The sequence below is a fragment of the Bacillus rossius genome, chromosome 5 (assembly GCF_032445375.1).
Source record: "Bacillus rossius redtenbacheri isolate Brsri chromosome 5, Brsri_v3, whole genome shotgun sequence".
Classification (NCBI taxonomy): Eukaryota; Metazoa; Arthropoda; class Insecta; order Phasmatodea; family Bacillidae; genus Bacillus; species Bacillus rossius.
The window spans coordinates 83,145,072-83,165,846 of NC_086333.1; the positions used below are offsets into that span (position 1 = coordinate 83,145,072).

Sequence of the window (20,775 nt, forward strand, 5' to 3'; positions counted from 1 at the left end):
AGCCCTACACCTACACCGAAGGTAGAAGACCTCAACTCCCAAGCTCGGCTCGAAGGTAGACCGACCCCGAGCCTTATGTGCATACAGCACCACCCACAACAAGAACTGCCAAGAGTCAAGGTGCAACTGGACTCACAGCCCATTCAGGCTCTTATCGACTCAGCCGCCACCACTAATTATGTGCGCGAGAGTGTTGTGCAGATAATAGGGACCCCTATTAATTCCCAACCCCAAATGGCACAGCTTGCCACCCAGGGATCCACCATGACCTTACTGGGCAATGCTGTGGTACAATGCTGCATAGCCGATGTGGAGATGAAGATCCCATGTCTAGTCGCAAAGGACCTTCGAGAAGAACTTGTGCTGGGCCAAGATTGGCTCACGCAGCAGCAGGCGATATTGGACTTTGAAGATCAAACTATACACTTCGGACGAACGTCCCGCCGGACTCTTGACTGGGGCACCAAAGGAATGGGTGACCTGAATGCCCCTAATCAAAGTGGTGGTAACCCTAATCCTGGAATCTGCACTGCACAACACAGAGACCAACCTATGGTTGTGTTGACGCAAGGGGACCAGAGACCTCAAGAAACGCCTTCCCTTCGCTCTGCCACAACCAAGCTAAGCCAAAATAACTCGAGCAGTGGTTTTCAGTGGTGCCAGAAAGGAGGAACCCCAAAGGGGAAATCGACCATGCAGTCATGGAGACAGCCGCTGAGCGACGCCCTCTCAAAGGCAAGATGCCACTGGAAGAAAGAGCCTTTTCCAGACCGAGGAATATGGTTTCCCCAGAACAGGATTCACCTGCAGCCATGGAGACGGAAAACAGATCTGTCCAAAAACCCCGAACCCCAGGAACCTACTAGCCCCTCTTCACCAGGACAACTAGCTCCAGGACCCTACGACCAGGGGAACAGCTGGGCAGACCAGCCCGCTAACGTCTATCCTCCACATAGTGTAGTGGCCAGTGTAGAGGAGCCAGCCCTGGGACTGAAACCCAGCGTGCTGACTCCTGGCATGTGCAACGATCCCAGTCAAGGCCACAGAGGGAGGGGGGCGAATTGTCATGTCCACCATTTTGGCCTCGGCTGGTATGATAGCACAAGCCCCAAGTGCGCCACCCCTCCTACACAATCTATGGGCAGGAAATTTAGTTCGCCACCCGCCCCTAGATGGCAGACAAAGTGGAATGTAAATTAAGGTAACTTTGTCTACCTGCCCAGCCTAATTCAGGACAAATATGTAAATATATAGTGTTGTGACAAGAAACCTGTTAATGATACAAGTGAATGTAAAGAGTATTGTAATTCGAATATGTATGCACAGGAAGGGTACAGATGTGCCCTCCCTACTGAATATGTACATACATTGTATATTTACCCTGGCTGAGCTAAGCCAGGCAGAAAGCTCTTCCTAGTAATTCTGGGCCAATAAAAGTGACCGAATACTTGAGCAGTATTGTTTTAATCAGCGACCTCCCTGGAGGACCGCTCCTACCCCCACCCCCTCTGGTAGGGAGCGACCTCTCTGAAGGACCGCTCCTACCCCTTCCCTCCTCCGGTAGGCAGCGATCTCTCTGGGGGACCGCTCCTACCTCTCCCTTCTATTGGGCAGTGACCCCTGCTCGGGGACCGCTCCCGCTCCTCCCTGTGCCCCTCCCAGAAGCCCGGGACAAGTCAATAGGCTGTCAGTGATGATGAAGGAGCTGGGGTGGAACAGACTACACAGCAGAAGGAGGAAAGTAGAGAGATTGGTGAAGTTTTTTAAGGTTACAAAGGGTGAGGGAGGCCGGGGGAGGCTGAGAGACAGGTTGAGCAAAGGGGTGTATAGAGGAAGGAGGGATCATGGGTGGAAGATTCAGAGAGAGAGAGAGAGAGTGGAGAAGAGCATTAAGAGAAAGGAAAGTATTCAAGGCGAGGATGGGGCGGGGCGAGGACGAGGCGGGAGTGGAATAGTGAGGGAAAGATACTGGATGTGAGAAGAGGAAAGGGCTTGAGGAAGAGGCTTCAGAAATTAGGGGGGTGGGGGGGACCTTGCCACCGGGAGGAAGCTCAATCTTAAGTGTAACTATCTATCATCAGTTCGCATTGAAGTTCATGACAAATAAGGGGCAGAACACCTTCCATTTGTCGTGACAGTATCCACAGTCTCGTCCACCACCTGCGTTCTGTTTTCTTCGATTTCTCGTGTAATTTCCTTACACTTGCTGCAATTACAATAACAGCTACAGTTCTTGAAACTCATTGATGCTTACTTAATACAGGCATTTCAAACACGCGAATACCTTAATTTTTAAATTATACACGATTCTATTATACCCAAATTAGTATAGATAAATCATTTTTAAATTAAAAAAAAAAGCCCGCGATCAGAACAAAATATTTGTTTTGGGTACCATTTTTTGTTATCTACTGCTCTCTATAGAAAGTTTGGTAAACTAGCTCAAAACAAAGAAAATTTAGTGTGAAATTATTTAAACTATTTTACTATGTTCATCATATAATGTGGAATATAGTAAATCTGATGACTATTTCATCCATGATTATACTTCATAGAGAAAATTTGACAGTGTGAAGGGCCTTAACACAGTCATGTACACGGCCTTAGAACTACAGGTCTGGACACTTGTCTATCTTGCCATGCATTCAACTTGACCCCCTTATTGACGGATTTAGTTCATAAAACTGCCGTTGGCGCCACAAGACAGTGGTCCGGTTTTAACATTGTGCTTTATGAACTTTTTTTAGTTAATTGCATTTAAATGATAATTACACATACTTGGCAGCGTTTTTTAAAAACTCGATGAGAGATGTAGGTATTATAAAACATTTTTTCAACGTTATAGAGAATTTATGTGCACAGTTCAAGAAAATGGCTAATGTTGATGTTTGATAGGTTATGTTTGTTATTGTTTTGAAAGTTTATTTTCATAACTTTATAACGTCGGTCAACTACGCGCTATTGAAAATCGTGATTCGTAATGCTAATATTTTAATGCTTTTTTTCCGGGAGTTATATATGTAGTGTTTAATAAGACACAGTAGTCTAATAACTCTCCTATATACAAAATTTCCGCTACGAAAATAAAGTAACAGTTTGTGTAAAAGTACCAATTTCTGTGAAACTAATTATAACAAGAGCTTAAACTATGTCGCAAAATAAAATTGCAGTGAAAAGTTTGCCTAGTAAAAAATTGTTTAACAGTGGCTACAGGCCATTTCATTCCTCTATTCCTCTTATTTGTAGTACTTTGGATGATCAGCAAATGAATGCCGGGGAGTGTTCCAGGCTGTGGTTTCTAAGGGCGCGGTTACACGGGACCCTGAACTACTTCAGGTGAACATGTTTAAGTAAACACGTTTACAAACGCGAAAGTGTACGGTTACACGGTAGTTGCTGAAAAGTGTGTTTAGCTCTAAAACCGATTGTCTACTGTCAACGAATGACTGTGTTGTTGATCTCTATTTTGTATCCAGAAAACGCGGGATTTTCACACTTGTTTATACAGTATTATCAGCAGAAATTGAATGTGTTTTCATATTGCTCAATATTTTTTTACAAATCGGGAATGCAAACAACATGCACAGTAAAATTTTTAAACTTATTTTTTATTATTTTTTGAGCGAAAGTACCTATCTAAGTTTTAAGAAAATTAAGGTCAGGATCAATTAATATATATATATATATATATATATATATATATATATATATATATATATATATATATAATTATCTGTTGATTTATTTGTTGCATTCGGTAAAATATTACTCGAACTTGTGCCAGAAACACTTTACATCTTGAATTTCTGCAAAAGACTGTTTATATTCTAAACAGCCAATCAGAGGCTAATGTAGAAGATATGTCGATCTGAACTACTTTGCCAACCTGTTTAAGTTAAATGAGAAATGGCCTCGAACGAAACATGTTCAGACTGTGTGTAACCGCACTCAACAGCTGAACATGTTCACCTGAAGTAGTTCAGACTCCCGTGTAACCGCGCCCTAAGACCGTGGTCATGTAGCATGATGTTTGGTTTTGGTGCATAGAACATTCATCCTTGCCTTGTGATACAGGTTATGATCTAGTGCTTTATTTACTCTATGGATTTAAAAGATGGTTTATTATTGTTCTCCTTAGTAAACAAAAATATAGACCCAAATATATATTTGTCTTAATTAAATTGTTTATGAATTGCCAACAATGGAAAAGGCTTACGGCAAAGGCGGCACAATTTGTGCCATGTACGGATGCTGTAATTATAGACTACAAAAGGATGCGAAGTCGTTTTTTTCTTTTCCGAAGACGGACATGTAAGTACATACGTGATTTTAATGCGACAGTAAATGTTAGGTGCGTGCTCGGTGGTGTTTCACAAGCTAGTATACGTGCTATGTTTGTGTTGAAATGCGCCTTCGGGTAAATATGTATTGTACGGATTAGCGCCAAAAAAAATCTTACAAATATGAAATAACTTTCATTATATGCTATCTTACGTCCTCTTTTCAGAACCGCCTGCGGAGATAAAAAATTCCAAATACTTTTGGAGATATGGCCGTTATTATTTTGCTATACCAGACGTGTGTAATAATTTGACCGTCGCCATTTTATATTTTGCCGTGTGCGCGTGAATATCTAAATAACATAAATTTTCCATTAGGTAAGGTTAGTTACATTATAAATACTTCAAAATAAACCGAAATTAAAAATAATATCAATTTATTTTACATGTTGTATAGTTTTAAGTATTTATAATGTAACTGACCTGACCTAACAAAATGGGACAAAGGTAGATTAGGTCAGGTCAGCTACATTATAAATACTTTGAAACTGAACAGACATTAAAAATAATAAAATTAATTTTATTGGTTGTTTAGTTTTAAAGTATTTATAATGTAGGTGACCTGACCTAACAAACCGGGAAAAAGGATGAACAGAATAAACTCACGTAAGTTTCTTTTTACATGATGTATTCGTTTACGTGAGAGTCCTTAAGATCCACATAAAGTTCTGCCATTCCCGATTACACCCGAATATTCACCTTCGGCCAACCTCGGGATTTATTTATTTTTGCGCAGGAAAAATGAATTGAAATATTAAAAGTGGTCGGATAGGTTAGCTACATTAAAACACTTTAAAACCATTTGGATGGTTAGTTAGGTTAGTATAGCTACATTAAAATAAACAGAGAAATATTAATAAATAAACCCGAGGTTGGCCGAAGGTGAATTGTTCGGGTGTAATCGGGAATGGCAGAACTCTATGTGCATCTTAGGTTTCTCCGTTCGGGAACATCGCAAAAAAAAATAAATGATACTTGTAAACAAGCAACCGTTATCGCCGCACGAGTGCACAGGATGAAAATTAAAAAATTCGATATCTCCAAAAGTATTTGGAATTTCTTATCTCAGCCGGGTTTAATGAAAAGAGGAAGTGATAGAGCACAGAATGGTAAATCTGTATTGTACGGATTAGCGCCAAAAAAAATCGTACAAATATGAAATAACTTTCATTATATGCTATCTTACGTCCTCTTTTCAGAACCGCCTGCGGAGATAAAAAATTCCAATTACTTTTGGAGATATCGAATTTTTTAATATTCATTTTTTGGCGATTTTTTTTAAAAAAAATTTATAAATCCGAAAATACCTTTATTCTGTGCTCTTTAACTTCCTCTTTTCATTAAACCCGGCGGAGATCAGAAATTCCAAATACTTTAGGAGATATTGAATTTTTTAATTTCCTTTTGTGCACTGCTGCGGCGGTGAGCGGGAAGCCTACGATTCACACATCTTTCTGGACATACCCGAATACTCACGTTGGCAAGCCTTCTTTTCTTAAAATTAGCAAGAAGTAATTAAAAATACTTTAAAACATTGTATATGGTTGGTTATATTAGGTAAGTATAGCTACATTAAAAAAACTGTAAAATCATTTTATGGTTGCTTAGCAAATAACATTTTAATATGTAGCTATCCAGCACTAGGAAACCGTTTACATGATTTCACAGTATTTTTAATGTAGCTATCCTTACCAAATCAACCATCTACAATGTTTTGAAGTATTTATAATGTAGCTAACAACCTAACTGACCATTAGTTTTCATGAGTTGCATATTTATTTACAATAAACAAAAAAAAAAAAAACGAAGATGCACGATCGGGCGTTGCCTCTCGTCTGTTGAAAGGCTTGCCAACGTGAGTATTCGGGTATGTCCAGAAGGATGAGTGAATCGTAGGCTTCCCGCGTTTCACCATTGTTGCTTGTTTACAAGAATGATTTTTTTTTTTTTTTTCGCGACGTAGTTGAACGACTACATCACGTAAAAAGAAAATTACGTAGGTTCCTACTGTTCATCCTTTTTCCCGGTTTGTTAGATCAGGTCAGCTACATTATAAATACTTTAAAACTAAACAACCATTAAAATTAATTTTTATTATTTTTAATGACCGTTCAGTTTCAAAGTATTTATACTGTAGCTGACCTGACCTAATCTACCTTTGTCCCGTTTTGTTAGGTCAGGTCAGTTACATTATAAATACTTAAAACTATACAAGTAAAATTAATTGATATTATTATTAATTTCCGTTTATTTTGAAGTATTTATCATGTAACTAACCTTACCTAATGGAAAATTTCTGTTATTTAGGCATTCACGCACACACGGCAAAATATAAAATGGCGTCTGTTGAATGATTACATAGGGCTTGTATTGCAAAATAAGAACGGCGATATCTCCAAAAGTAATTGGAATTTTTAATCTCCGCAGGCAGTTTTGAAAATAGGACGTAAAAGAGCATATAATGAAAGTTATTTCATATTTGTACGATTTTTTTTGGCGCTAATCCGTACAATACAGATTTACCCACAGAATAAAGGTATTTTCGGATTTTTAATTTTTTTTTAAAAAAAAATCGCCAAAAAATGAAGATTAAAAAATTCGATATCTCCAAAAGTATTTGGAATTTTTTATCTCCGCAGGCGGTTCTGAAGAGAGTACGTAAGATAGCATATAATGAAAGTTATTTCATATTTGTACGATTTTTTTTGGCGCTAATCCGTTTAATACATATTCGTGTAGCGACTATTAAGGAGTGAGATAGCGTAGTGGTAACACACTGGAATTGCTTTCCAAAGCATTCTCCTCCCCCTTCCAAACAACCCGTACAGTCTTTCTAATTTCGGTTTTCTCTGGTTTCCTGAAAACTCTCCAGGAAATCGGTGAATAGTTTTATGAAAGGCTATAACCGATTCTTCGTCAATATCCCTGGCCCGTGTCTGTGACCTAGCTCTAGATAGATGATATAGTTGGGCATGAGCTCAGTGATAATCTGACGACCTTTTCTCTGATTCTCCTTATTGACAATGTAAGTGCAGTAAAGGACAAAATAAATATATTGTGCACCAATTTCCTTGCCAATACTCTCTCTTCATCCAAACTATTCCATTTCCTGATTGTTCTCGAAAACAGCAATTATTCTTCTCACTCTGAATATGTTTCTGGAGTTCTCCCTCCTGCTTTTGTATTTCTTCCTCTCAATGTCAGCTTTCCCCACCCTCGCAACCTACTTAACATCTGGTGCGTCCTCCCTTTGATCTTTTAACCCTCCCACTACTTTTCCTTCGTGATTCATGATGGACTTATTAAACTGTATCCTGTTCTCTTCGTGGGCAGACCCTCTAGTTCCCTCTGAGCACAGCAGTGCATGGATCCACACTGCTTCCTCGCCTCAGTACCCCTGCCGGTAAATATGTACAGTCGCGGTAGATGCCAAAAAAAATGCTAAAAATCTGAAAATACTTTTATTCTGTGCCCTTTCACTTCCTCTTTTCAAATCAACCGGCGGAGGTAAGAAATTCCAAATACTTTAGGAGATATCGAATTTTTAAATTTCATCATATGTAGAGTCGCGGTAGATGCCAAAAAAAATGCTAAAAATCTGAAAATACGGTAAATCTGTATTGTACGGATTAGCGCCAAAAAAAATCGTACAAATATGAAATAACTTTCATTATATGCTCTTTTACGTCCTATTTTCAAAACTGCCTGCGGAGATTAAAAATTCCAATTACTTTTGGAGATATCGCCGTTCTTATTTTGCAATACAAGCCCTATGTAATCATTCAACAGACGCCATTTTATATTTTGCCGTGTGTGCGTGAATGCCTAAATAACAGAAATTTTCCATTAGGTAAGGTTAGTTACATGATAAATACTTCAAAATAAACGGAAATTAATAATAATATCAATTAATTTTACTTGTATAGTTTTAAGTATTTATAATGTAACTGACCTGACCTAACAAAACGGGACAAAGGTAGATTAGGTCAGGTCAGCTACAGTATAAATACTTTGAAACTGAACGGTCATTAAAAATAATAAAAATTAATTTTAATGGTTGTTTAGTTTTAAAGTATTTATAATGTAGCTGACCTGATCTAACAAACCGGGAAAAAGGATGAACAGTAGGAACTCACGTAATTTTCTTTTTACGTGATGTAGTCGTTCAACTACGTCGCGAAAAAAAAAAAAAAATCATTCTTGTAAACAAGCAACAATGGTGAAACGCGGGAAGCCTACGATTCACTCATCCTTCTGGACATACCCGAATACTCACGTTGGCAAGCCTTTCAACAGACGAGAGGCAACGCCCGATCGTGCATCTTCGTTTTTTTTTTTTTTTGTTTATTGTAAATAAATATGCAACTCATGAAAACTAATGGTCAGTTAGGTTGTTAGCTACATTATAAATACTTCAAAACATTGTGGATGGTTGATTTGGTAAGGATAGCTACATTAAAAATACTGTGAAATCATGTAAACGGTTTCCTAGTGCTGGATAGCTACATATTAAAATGTTATTTGCTAAGCAACCATAAAATGATTTTACAGTTTTTTTAATGTAGCTATACTTACCTAATATAACCAACCATATACAATGTTTTAAAGTATTTTTAATTACTTCTTGCTAATTTTAAGAAAAGAAGGCTTGCCAACGTGAGTATTCGGGTATGTCCAGAAAGATGTGTGAATCGTAGGCTTCCCGCTCACCGCCGCAGCAGTGCACAAAAGGAAATTAAAAAATTCAATATCTCCTAAAGTATTTGGAATTTCTGATCTCCGCCGGGTTTAATGAAAAGAGGAAGTTAAAGAGCACAGAATAAAGGTATTTTCGGATTTATAAATTTTTTTTAAAAAAAATCGCCAAAAAATGAATATTAAAAAATTCGATATCTCCAAAAGTAATTGGAATTTTTTATCTCCGCAGGCGGTTCTGAAAAGAGGACGTAAGATAGCATATAATGAAAGTTATTTCATATTTGTACGATTTTTTTTGGCGCTAATCCGTACAATACAGATTTACCGAAAATACTTTTATTCTGTGCTCTATCACTTCCTCTTTTCAAATCAACCGGCGGAGGTAAGAAATTCCAAATACTTTAGGAGATATCAAATTTTTTAATTTTCATCACAATACCTGCGTAGTATGCGGTGATCACCATTGTTTCTTGTCATAGATAATAAGGTTTCTTGTTTACGAGTATCATGTTTCTTATTGGACAATTTTGTCACGTGACTGTTCCGTGATTGGCCAGTATTCAAATTAACCAATAGGTGATTATTTATTCCGTGATTGGTCAGTATTCAAATGAACCAATACGTGATTATTTATTCATTTACTGTTCAATACGATGTTTAATTAATCGGTCAACTTCTGCCGTGAACGACTACATCATTTCCTTATAGTGGCAAAGGAAATGTACCCGCCTCCAACTTAGGTGAGTTTTTAACGTTTCTAATTTTAAAGTATAATTTTTTTTATTTGGATATTGTTGCGCAAGTAATAAGTAAAAAAAAATTACGTGAGTTGTTAATGTTCATCATTTGTCCGGGTTTTGTTAGGTCAGGTCAGTTACATTATAAATAATTTAAAACTAAAGAACCATTAAATTCACATTATTTTTAATGTCCGCTTAGTTTGAAAGTATTTATAATGTAACTGACCTGACCAAATCGACCATTTTATTTATTACGCATTCACTAACACCTCAAAATAAAAAATGGCGACGTTCGAAGGGTTAAACGGGCGTTGTATTGCTAAATTAAAAAATTCGATATCTCATAAAGTATTTGGAATTTCTTATCTCCGCCGGTTGATTTGAAAAGAGGAAGTGAAAGAACATAGAATAAAAGTATTTTCGGATTATTAGCATTTTTTTCCGCATGAATACGCAGGTATTGTGATGAAAATTAAAAAATTCGATATCTCCGAAAGTAGTTGGAATTTCTTATCTCCGCCGGTTGATTTGAAAAGAGGAAGTGAAAGAGCACAGAATAAAAGTGTTTTCGGATTTTTAGCATTTTTTTTGGCATCTACCGCGACTGTACATATTTACCCCCCTGCCTGCATGTCACCGCCCGCCTGCTCTTCGTCATCACTTTCTGAACATCTCCCCCCACCCCTCCTTTGCCCGTGAGCTCCTTGGAGAACTGTCCTGAAGTGGCACAACTTTTTGGATCTTATATTTCTTCCCACTTCCAGCGATATAACCTCTTATATGCACCATAGTTTTCAATGTGAATCTAACAGTATTCAATATTAATATAAACATTCGTATGTAATTGAATTATTCAATTTAGTAAAGTTGTCTAGATAAATTTTAATTAATATGTAATGGAAATCAATAAATATTGGTGAAGTTTATTCTAATTTATTAATTTCAATTATTTATTATTAATTAATAATCAATACACATAAATTATACACATAACCTCACTTACATAGATACACTTGAAAAAGTTTATAAACACAGTTTATATCTCTCATATACACAACAATGGCCGTCACCACCATCCCAGTCGGCCTGCAGCCCCACGCACCACTCGTCAGCTAGAGCGTCGGAGAGACACGGGGGTCGGGTCAGTAAGTATTGGTCTGTGTGTTGCGTCCAGTTGCAAGCAGTGGGTGCAGCAGACGAGGCGGGTCGACCTGGGAGATGAGTTCCGGGCGAGAGGCTACGAGTGCCTGAGGAACCTCAAGGTGTGCGACGTCCACTTCGGGGCCGGGGACTTCAGGAACCCCAGGAACAAGTCGCAAGGGTGAGTGAGCCGTGCAGCTTGTGTCGACGTGCGCGCATGCGTTTGTACCTCTGCGAGCCAACAGGATATCTGTTGGTTAGTGACTGTACAATCTGAAAACGGTAAAAGTTCCGTATCATGTATCCTGATGGCATGATTCAGTATTCGTTGATCCTTTTGTACATGATGCGTACCGTATGTAAAATAAGAGCTTATAGGCCTACCTAGTATGAAATAATAGCAATATGATGAAATATATTCATATATATTTGCTAAAAGCAGTGTGTGTATAATCCAGTAATCTGTAATTTATAAAAAGTAAAAAAAAAAAATAAAATAAAATAAAAAAATTCCACTCCCGAGTTTTGAACCACGTAGGTACCTTTAGCTCACTAACCACGCACTAAAACTGATGCCCTACGAAACCTGTCAGATTGGTAGGAGAATATGTATTGTGATTGTTGTAATACCTTTATCCTGAAATTACTTTTTACTGTGACTATTTTAGTTTACCAAACATATTCCAGGGTAGTTTCACTATTATAAACTTTCATTTGTCACACTAATACGTTTGGTATGTCCCCTAATTCTTATGAAAGTGACTTTATTACATGGGTTTATGTTCATACAGAGGATCCACCATCCTGTGAAAATCTCGTAGCATGATGTGCATGCATCCTATAAATTCACTCTCATCTCATTCTTCTGTTGCTCGCCTAAAAAAGTATAACTCCAAAAATATTGTAACTTGTTATGATTAACGATGGTATACAAAATAAGAACTTAAATGTTATCAAACTGGTAACAGGGTGAGCCATTTACTGCGTATTGCAATCAAATCACGAGACTTATTTTCTATCAAAATCAAGGTCAACGGAGAAATCATTCTCAGGACTGAGCGTAGCAGAACTATTGCAGAACAGTATTATGGACATGGCTTGTGTATGTCTATATTTCCATCTAATCAAAGCGGGCAAAAAAATTTACAAATCCATTCAGCCCTGGGTCATAAATATTGTTGATCTAAGAGGTGTTTCTCTTTCTGCAGGTTAAAGAAAGGCGTTGTTCCGAGTTTGAACATTTACAGCGAAAGGAAGCAGTTGAGTGGGAAAAAATGTCACAAGAAGAGACTCGTGGTAGATGCTGCAAACCTGAGAAGACGTCCCTTGAAAACGTCAGGTAGTGTGTGTGCCGCGGAGGTGTTTTCAGGTTTGTTGTAGTCAGGGTTGGGGAAAAAAAACCCCTGTTTTTTAGTTTGTTGTCTAACCCAGGTTTTTTTCTTAAGGATTAAACCAGCTATTTTTTTATTACATTGTTTATTTTAGTTCTCAGCATGTTCAAATGAAAGCCATACAACATCCCGCTTTCCGCCACTCATGTTGAACCAGGAAAGTTGTAACATCAAAGAACTGAAGTCCAGCAAATCTGCACATTCGACAGTGACTTAACCACAGAAAGAGTGTATTTCCCCACAGGAGGAGGATTTACAGTGGGTACAGTCGGGGATTTCCCACAGAATATGAATTAAATATTTAATATTGTTATTTTTAGAGTATTATTTAACTAGGTATATAGTTTACAACTTATTCAGATAATTTAAATGATTAGATCTTTATATATAATTTTTTGTTCCTGTAACTACAAGAAATATTAATGAACAAAGTTTTGATATTAGAGTGGAATTAGTCTTTAATTAAAAAATGTAACTTATTCTATTAAAAATTATATTGTTTAAAATAACCATTTTTTTTAAATATAAAAATCACTTGGTTTAAACCATTGTGGTTTAAATCAGCCAACCCTGGTTGTAATTTATAGCAGGCCTCTACAATGTCTGTGAAAGTTTAGGAGCCAGATACAGTCTAGTAGCCTGTGTACTCACACACCAGTTTAAATACATCCTGTTTTCTTGTTTCCAGTCATTTCTGTACAAGATCTTATAACAATAAAAGTGCTAATTTTTTTAAAAAATTACTGTATAGTTAATTGTTGGTATTTTGGCAAGGAAGAGTTGGGCTTCATGGCAACTTGTTGCCCGGGACTTGTAGAGCTCTGGCTGATAGGCATATTTAAAGAAAACGTTTTGGATTTAGTGTCTGTTTGACAGAGAGACAGAAGTAAGAAGCTGTCCCCGCATTTGCCCGAAGTGATTCAGAGAAGCCATGGGAAACTGCAAACAGGCAGTCTGGACTGGTATTCAATCCAGTTCCTCTGGAATACGAGGCCAGTGTGTTAATCACTGCACTGTCTCCATGTGTTGTAGGCACCTATTGCTTCTTCATGTTGTGATGAGCATCTTGAAAACCCCTGTGTGTGACCTAAGATTGCCTGAAATTAGCATTGTCATTGGTTTGATGACTAACTATGCTTGCTATTTTAGTGAAGTCACTATCTATTTATTTACTTTGCCAATTTCAATCTTTCATTTTACAGATTAACAAGGAATCTGTCGATCCTAACATGACTTAATTTTTATTTACAATACACAAATATAAACAATCTGAATTAGGAGAAAACATTTGCTACAAGTAAAGAATTTTGTTTCGGTAAATGTTGGACTACTGAAAAGTGGTTAGAACGCTATTTTTGACCACTGATAAACAATTTATTGGAAAAAGTACATTCCAGCAATGATGATGATGTGAGCTGCCCTCTGACATATCATGTAACACACGTACAGGGTGTCAGTAAGCTTGGTGACAGTTTGATTGGTTGATTTCAGAGCCACGCGCAGTTCCGGATGCGAGGCGTTCAGGAGGGAGTGGCACCACTGCTGCGTCGCAGCTGCGAGAGGCCTTGCGGAGGTTGAAGCTGGCACGCCGCACCATCTCCAATCTGAAGCACACAGTTGCGGCGTTGAAGGAAGAAAGGCCTGAAGCACGGTGCTGTAGTGAATACGCTGAGCCCAGTTTCTCCACGGACATGTGCGAAACCAAAGATGAGTTTCTCGTTTGCCAGGTGAAACTCAAGTGCAGGAAACTGAGGTATTGAAGATGCACTGTGCTGCTGTGTCCTATCTAGTGCTGAAGGTTCTGGACCAAAGTGCAGACTACACGCTTACCAACTGTTGCCTGATTACAGCCGTTGTTAGGAGGGATAGATTCCAGAAAGAAGAAGTACGCACATGCATACGAAACATGTCTTTGTTTTGGTAAGAAACAACACCGCCATGTGCCTGGAATGATTTCATACAAGACACGGAAAACCAAAATCGGGATGGCGCCGGCCGGGGTTGGACACGTGTCCCGCTGCACTTCCTCGCTCTGTTGTGTTGGTAGTCCTGACGATATGCCCTTCAAGGACGCCAAGGTTGTAGGTCCTTGCTGGGATTGTGGGTGTGACAGCATTCGAGGTCCTTAAACCAGTTATTGGCATGGCTCTAAGCCAACCATGTTTTGGGGATACATTGGAATTTCATAACAGAGCATTACCTTAAAATAATTCTCACTATTGAATTTATATTTTCAAATTTCTTTCAACACAATTCAGATTTAAGTAACAGTTCAGTATATACCCTCTTTTGTAGCATAATCATCTCACTCGCATAATCGTCGCACCCATATTTTAGGGCAAAAAAATTTGGATAAAAAAACCTCTCGCGTAAACGTAGCATGATGTTTAAGGTCCCGCTATTAGATTGAGCGCTTTGTATAGGTATCTTTTACGTATATAATGGGGTATTTTAAAGTAGAAATCTAATCATATTTATTTTATTCGGAAATTAACTATTTTACTTATTTAATTAACAGAAATACAAAGCTTTCTGATGTGTAAATTTTCTTTTAAAGACGTTTTTAAATGTTATAACCTTTATCTGTTTGTCTGCGTCGCCGCGGTGTACCATTTATAAACATGTAGCCAATGCTAGTTGGTATCATTCGTGTTTGGTTATGTTGTTTCCCATATAGAGTGCACACGTAGTCCAATATTGATATCTCGCCGATTGGATGCAACACGCGCTCTCTGTTGAGTGCTGAGTTAACTACATTTGATGGCCCGCACTCTTTCTTGGTAAATGTGTACTACGACGATAGTTACATGTTAGTTCACGTCACACATTCAAGTGGCTTGCGTTCGGGTCACAAATTTTTTTTTTCTATTTAAAGTTTAATAAAGGTTTTTGTTGCTTGAATTATTAATATAAATTGTTTGGCGTGCTCTTCTATACTCCAACTTTTTTTTTTTTTTTAAATAAACGTACTTTCCATGAAGGGGTTTTGTTTTTATAAATAACTTTACCTAACAAAAAAAAATCCACATAATCGTTGCACCCCTACTTTTCTAACTTGATTTTTGTATAAAATGTGTGATGATTATGCGAGAAAACACAGTAGCTTCTTCATTATTAAGTAAAAATACATGGCTTTTACAGATATACTGTAGGAGGAGGGACGCAAAGAGAACTGGAATCCTAATGTTGCGCATCACGTACCTGTAGAACCATTTTCCGCCGCTAGGTATCGGTTGTAGGACTTCTCCTGAGTCCATCTGCCAAGTGGCACAACCCGGAAATGATGAGTTAGTGTCTTCAGTGCATTCTCGACACGATCACAGCGGAAACTTCACAGCCGCATGTTGTTTGTGAGAATCTGCTATTTTTTCATGTCGCTAGTGCACTAAAGACACACACACACAGAACTGCCAGAGAAACCACACTCCTCATTTTCGGGTTGTGCCACTTGGCAGACTGCCCCAGGAGAGGTCCTAGCGGCGGAAACTCGTGCTACAAGTACCTGATGCGCAACATTACTATTCCGGTCTTTTTGCTCCCCTCTCGTGATGAGATTCCACTGCAGTGACCCAAGCAGAGGAAGGTACACCTTGAGGAGCAGTGCCATGTTTACCACTACAGCAGGCAAATATATACTAGTATGTATATTTTTTAAATTTTAATTTTCCCATTTCTTGTTAAGAACCACATAGCAAGGGTGTGAATTGTGTTTCCTCTTGTGAGGCAACAATAACAATGCATGTTATTATTAATGGCAGCTTTGGTGCTGAGTGCTCAGGGCCCCATAATGCAGTGTGTTTTGGTGCCGGCGACACGAGACGATCGCGAGATGGGCCGTGTTGTGTCGCACCGCTCCGTGACTCGGTGACTCGGTGTTGAGGTATTGCGTGTTATACAAGCCTGAGGAATAGCAGTGTGTGGAAGGCTGACATTCGGTACTGACACACAAAAACTCTTTTATTCGATGTTACAAATGTTACAGTATGGGACTGATCAGTGTTTAAAAGTTTGCATTTTTATTAAATGTCTAATGCGTAGCTATTCACTTTGCTTCTACCATTTTGTTTTAAGTAAACTTTTAGTTCTAAGAAAATTTCCAGTTTCCAGGTAATTATAGTAAAAGCCAATAAAAAAATTAAATTTCAAATACATACTTTTTCTAGGATATATAAATATATATTTTTTTCAAATTTTATTTGTATATTTATAACACCCTTTGTGGAAAGGTTCTGTTTATGCAATGTTAATAATAATTATTGTTCATGAAAAAAAAGGCACAGTAATAAAAGTGTGTACATATTTTTTTATGATGTACAGTGTGTGACTATTCAGCAAAAGGTCTTAAATCCGGCATACTCTGGAACACAGCAGTTTCGGATTAGCGATTTTTGCCATTTTATGAAAAAATGTGAAAATTAAAAGTAACCAGCTATAAAACAAACGCTATTGTTATGAAAAACAGCAGTGGTGAAAGAACTTTGTACTCAGTTGACTTGCTGTTTGTTTGTTCAGTCATGTGCCCTTTTTTGAAATCCTCAAGCAGCCATAGGTAGAGACATGGTTTTATTTTTAGCCCAATTTAGTTTTTAAACAGAGGATTTCAGTGGTATTGTTTTTATTTTTATAAATTCTGTTTTGTAATACTTACTCCACCAAAATAATAATAAAAAATTAATATGCTGCATTTATGCGATAAAATAATTTATGTTAAATGTGTTTGAATCAGAACCATACAGAATAGAAATAAATTAGCGAGCATTTGTGGTTAAAGTGATTCAATAAGTGATGCACAATACATATTAAATTAATTTTTCTGATCTATGCACTTTGGTACAAATTTTTGTCTGAAAGTAATGTCATTCCTTGAATTCTAAGCATTAAAAAAATATATATATTAATATTACACATTTTTTTAAAGGTTTGAATTAAGTTTGGTTTAAATGCTACTTAATTACATGATATTACTTGCATTTCAATGTTATAATGGTGTATTAACTTGCATTTTGGTGTTATGACTTGTTTTTATGACTTGATTTTTGGTGTTATTTCGGTTTTATTGCCACTAGAATTAACCAAATACTTTTTCTTTAATCTGAAAAGAAATATATTTGTACCTTAATAGGACATTTTACTGATCTTAAAAACATTTAATATTTTCTCAGATAAAATTTGTATTTTATTTTGCTTACATGTATAAAAATCAAAAATAAAGTTTTATTTATGAATTATCATTGTAATTTACCATGTAAATGCAATTTGGTTTTGATTTTCACTGTCTTGGCAGTTATCAATACTTAATATTTTTAAAATACTAAAGATCGCAGACTTTCACGACCATTGTCTGCATTTTCTTGGCTTCTGGGTGTAGGCCGTATGAGCCTGACACCCAGAAGCCAAGAAAATGAAATATTTTTATAAATATACCTAATTAACTAGTTTTAAAAATATTTTTTCAATTTAGTATCAACTTAATATTTTATTGAAACTTTTAATTTTCAATTTTTTTCCAGTAAAAATGCCATAAATATAAAAGACTTTTATTTCTGCTCTAAAACCTGAAATTTTAACTATAAATTATTTATTTTTGAGCCTCTGAAATATCAAGAACTATCTAAGACTGAAAGAAAGTATAGTTATCAGTTGGAATAGTGTGTTACAAGATTTTTCACAAAATGCTGAACCAAATAAAATTTCTGTGAACTATGAAGACATTAGTAAAAGATTTATTGGCAAAGCTATCTGAAGGATTTCTGAAGGACTTGAGCGAAGATATTAAACCTGAGACCCAAAACAAAACCAAACCAAAAAAAAACCAACCTTTTTTACTATCATCATCTGAAGATGTAAATTCACGAAATAAAGAAATAATAAAAAAAATTATTCAAATGTGTTTCTGTCCCCCCCCCCCCCCCCCCCCCCCTTCCTTTTCATTAAAAATGATTGTAATAGCTGTGAGGTGTTGACAAAAGTTCAAATTTACATTGATACAACTATCTGCCACTTGAAATGGTTTCTCCGAAATTAAGTTTCAAAACTACTATGTTTTTTAAAATTGGTTTCTAGTATATGTCATATGAGGACCTATAGTCCTATAGAGAAAGCTAAAAGAAAGGGGCAAGTGCAATTGGGCGAAGTCCATTTGTGGATGTATATTTTAATAAATGATTTTTTTTTCAATTTAATATCTTTTAATTGTTCAAGGGAAGAGGGGCATTAATACTGAATAAATGCTCCTAGTTTTGTTTTAAAATGTGCTGTAAATAAGTCACACCTAACTTTGTCTTTTATGAATAGAGATTGGTAATGAAGATAATTTGTTTGAAAGGAAGTGTTACAAAAATAATTAAAAAGTATTGTGTAAAAAGCATTATTAAGTAAATATGATGGGTGATTATCATCTTGGAGTGTAGTTTGAATTCCTTGCCATTGTCGTGATGTGGCCGTGGCTGATGAGGGTTTGTCTTTACTGAGCAACACGACAATGCTGTGGCTGCCCACTGCCTTGGGCAGTATGAAAACAAAGGGTAATAAATAAAATTATAGTTTAAAAAACTAAACAAAAACACGATAGTCGGATGTCTCGGGGCGAAACGAAAACTGAGACACCTGTATGTCATCCGGATAACCCTCGTCACACAGTGTAATGTATTAAAACGTCTATGCCCACTCCTTTGCTCACAAAGCAATTCGGCCGGATCATCTTCCACACTTTGCCAATCGATAACCTTGCTGCTTCTGTCCTGTCTTTATCCCTAATGCGGAGTGGTATTTAGGCTCCACACACGCTTTAACTACACAACTATGGTTTTATATAACTATTATTTATTGTTCACTGCCACTATTTAAAGTTAAAATAGTTCAGCATCTAATTCCCATTGAGCACTGTGCGTCCTCTGCCTTCTCGTCGACCCTCATCCCGATAATATCGATCCCTTGCTTCAAACTCCTGAAGTTAAGCTTCCATTCCGAGTTGGACAGCTGTCTAAGTGCTACGCCTCCCTCTGGAGACTGCGGCCCATGGCCATGTGTGTGTGTGTGACGTGCTCCCGCTGCCCCCGGATTAGCAACCCGCATGCACACGTGGTTGCCTGCGCCCCCTCCTTGCTTGATGTTGCTTGCGTGCTCCCTTGTTTGATTGCTGTGGTTGGTGGTGCTGCGGATCTGTGGAGTTGTTCGGGCATGTGCTTGTCTGTTGAACACTGCTGCCACTGTCGTGTAATTGTGCTGGTAGGTGGATTTGGCGTTTCAGGCTGGTCCTCACTACAGCCGACTGGCAGGAAGTCTTGCTGTCCGCATCTGACGACTCGATTGGTTTGAGTCGGTGCATGGGTTTCCTTACCCCTGCCACCATATCACCTGGCTTGTGTACTTCTGACTCAGGTGGAGTCCACTCCACCTGAGTCAAACCTGTTACCACGGCTAACTCAGTGCTGCTTGCATGTGGTTGGGCATGAGTCCTTTATAATGCGAGTCACACCTTATCACGATGAAACTTGATGATGCGCTGCGAGCTCATGCGCACAAACAACACTCAACTGTCGGGAACACTCGTGACCGTTTATGTGCTGCTCCACTTCAGGACCACCCAGTTCTATGGACTGTGGTGGTTTCTGTTTATTTATTTATTTATTTATTTATTTATTATCTTCCTGTTTTATACACTCACAAGGTGAAATAGGAGTTGTCTGTGCCTGTGGTAGCCACTGTTTGAGGTATCGTGTCTGTTTATACTTGACCTCGTGAGCATTAATTAATAGGTTGACACGTGTCTTCCAGATGATTTACTTGAAAGAACATGCCGGAGTCGATCAGTCCAGTTAGCAAGGTGTCTGCCTGCTTGTCCTATGGTGCGAGGCGAAGAAACTAAGGAGGGGTTAGGCCCTTTGGCCCTTTTGCTCAAAAAACACCTGCGATATGCGTACTGTGCTCGCAATAAGAACAGAGGTTAAAAAATTTGGTACCTAAAGAACTATGGCATTTACTAATCCGTGAGATTATATTTGACCCCGCCGGTGGTTCGCACAGGACGAGCTAGGGTTACAATAACGACATACCTTAAATTTGAGATTCTTCCAGTCAGTATCTCGATGGCTGTAAATATCTGGAATCCTACGAACCACAAAGACATTTCTCCACGCTTGAATATTTCGCTTCGGGTAACATGGGATTTTTTTTATGCATGTCTACTGTGCTTGAAAGCAGCTTGCTGCAATAATGACAGGGACCTTAATTTCTGAACCTGTCGCATTTTTTTTCTGTGTTTACTTAATATAAATAAGTAGAGGAGATGAACTTTAAATACCGCTCTACTCCAGAAATTAGTCTATTTTCTATTGTAATTACTTTTAAAGCATATTGTAACAACCTCAATATCTCCATTACCTTCATCACTGTATCAATTCTTTTAAAAACTGCATAAGAAAAGATTTCGGGCTGATATTTACAAATAACAAAACATAAGAAAAA

At 37.6% G+C, this 20,775-nt stretch overlaps 1 protein-coding gene and 1 long non-coding RNA gene across 5 annotated transcripts; one reads left to right on the forward strand and one right to left on the reverse strand.

Moving 5' to 3' along the window:
• The first annotated feature begins 3,039 nt into the window (after window positions 1–3,039).
• On the forward strand, window positions 3,040–17,537 carry LOC134532141 (THAP domain-containing protein 1 A-like). 4 transcript variants are annotated; one of them, XM_063368490.1, is made up of 4 exons: window positions 3,040–3,336; window positions 10,953–11,099; window positions 12,127–12,287; window positions 13,801–17,537. In XM_063368490.1, exons 1-4 carry the CDS (start codon window positions 3,149–3,151, stop codon window positions 14,067–14,069), a joined length of 765 nt encoding a protein of 254 aa, XP_063224560.1. In that variant the 5' UTR covers window positions 3,040–3,148; the 3' UTR covers window positions 14,070–17,537. The 4 variants fall into 4 exon arrangements, with proteins under 4 accessions (XP_063224560.1, XP_063224561.1, XP_063224563.1 ...); XM_063368491.1 differs by having other exon boundaries at window positions 12,127–12,257; XM_063368493.1 differs by lacking the exon at window positions 3,040–3,336 and adding an exon at window positions 4,017–4,311 and having other exon boundaries at window positions 12,127–12,257.
• On the reverse strand, window positions 13,662–20,683 carry LOC134532144 (uncharacterized). Its single transcript, XR_010075128.1, has 2 exons — window positions 20,364–20,683; window positions 13,662–13,913 (listed from the first exon to the last, which is right to left on the reverse strand). It is a non-coding gene; the product is annotated as an uncharacterized LOC134532144 (long non-coding RNA).
• Between the last annotated feature and the right edge of the window lie 92 nt (window positions 20,684–20,775).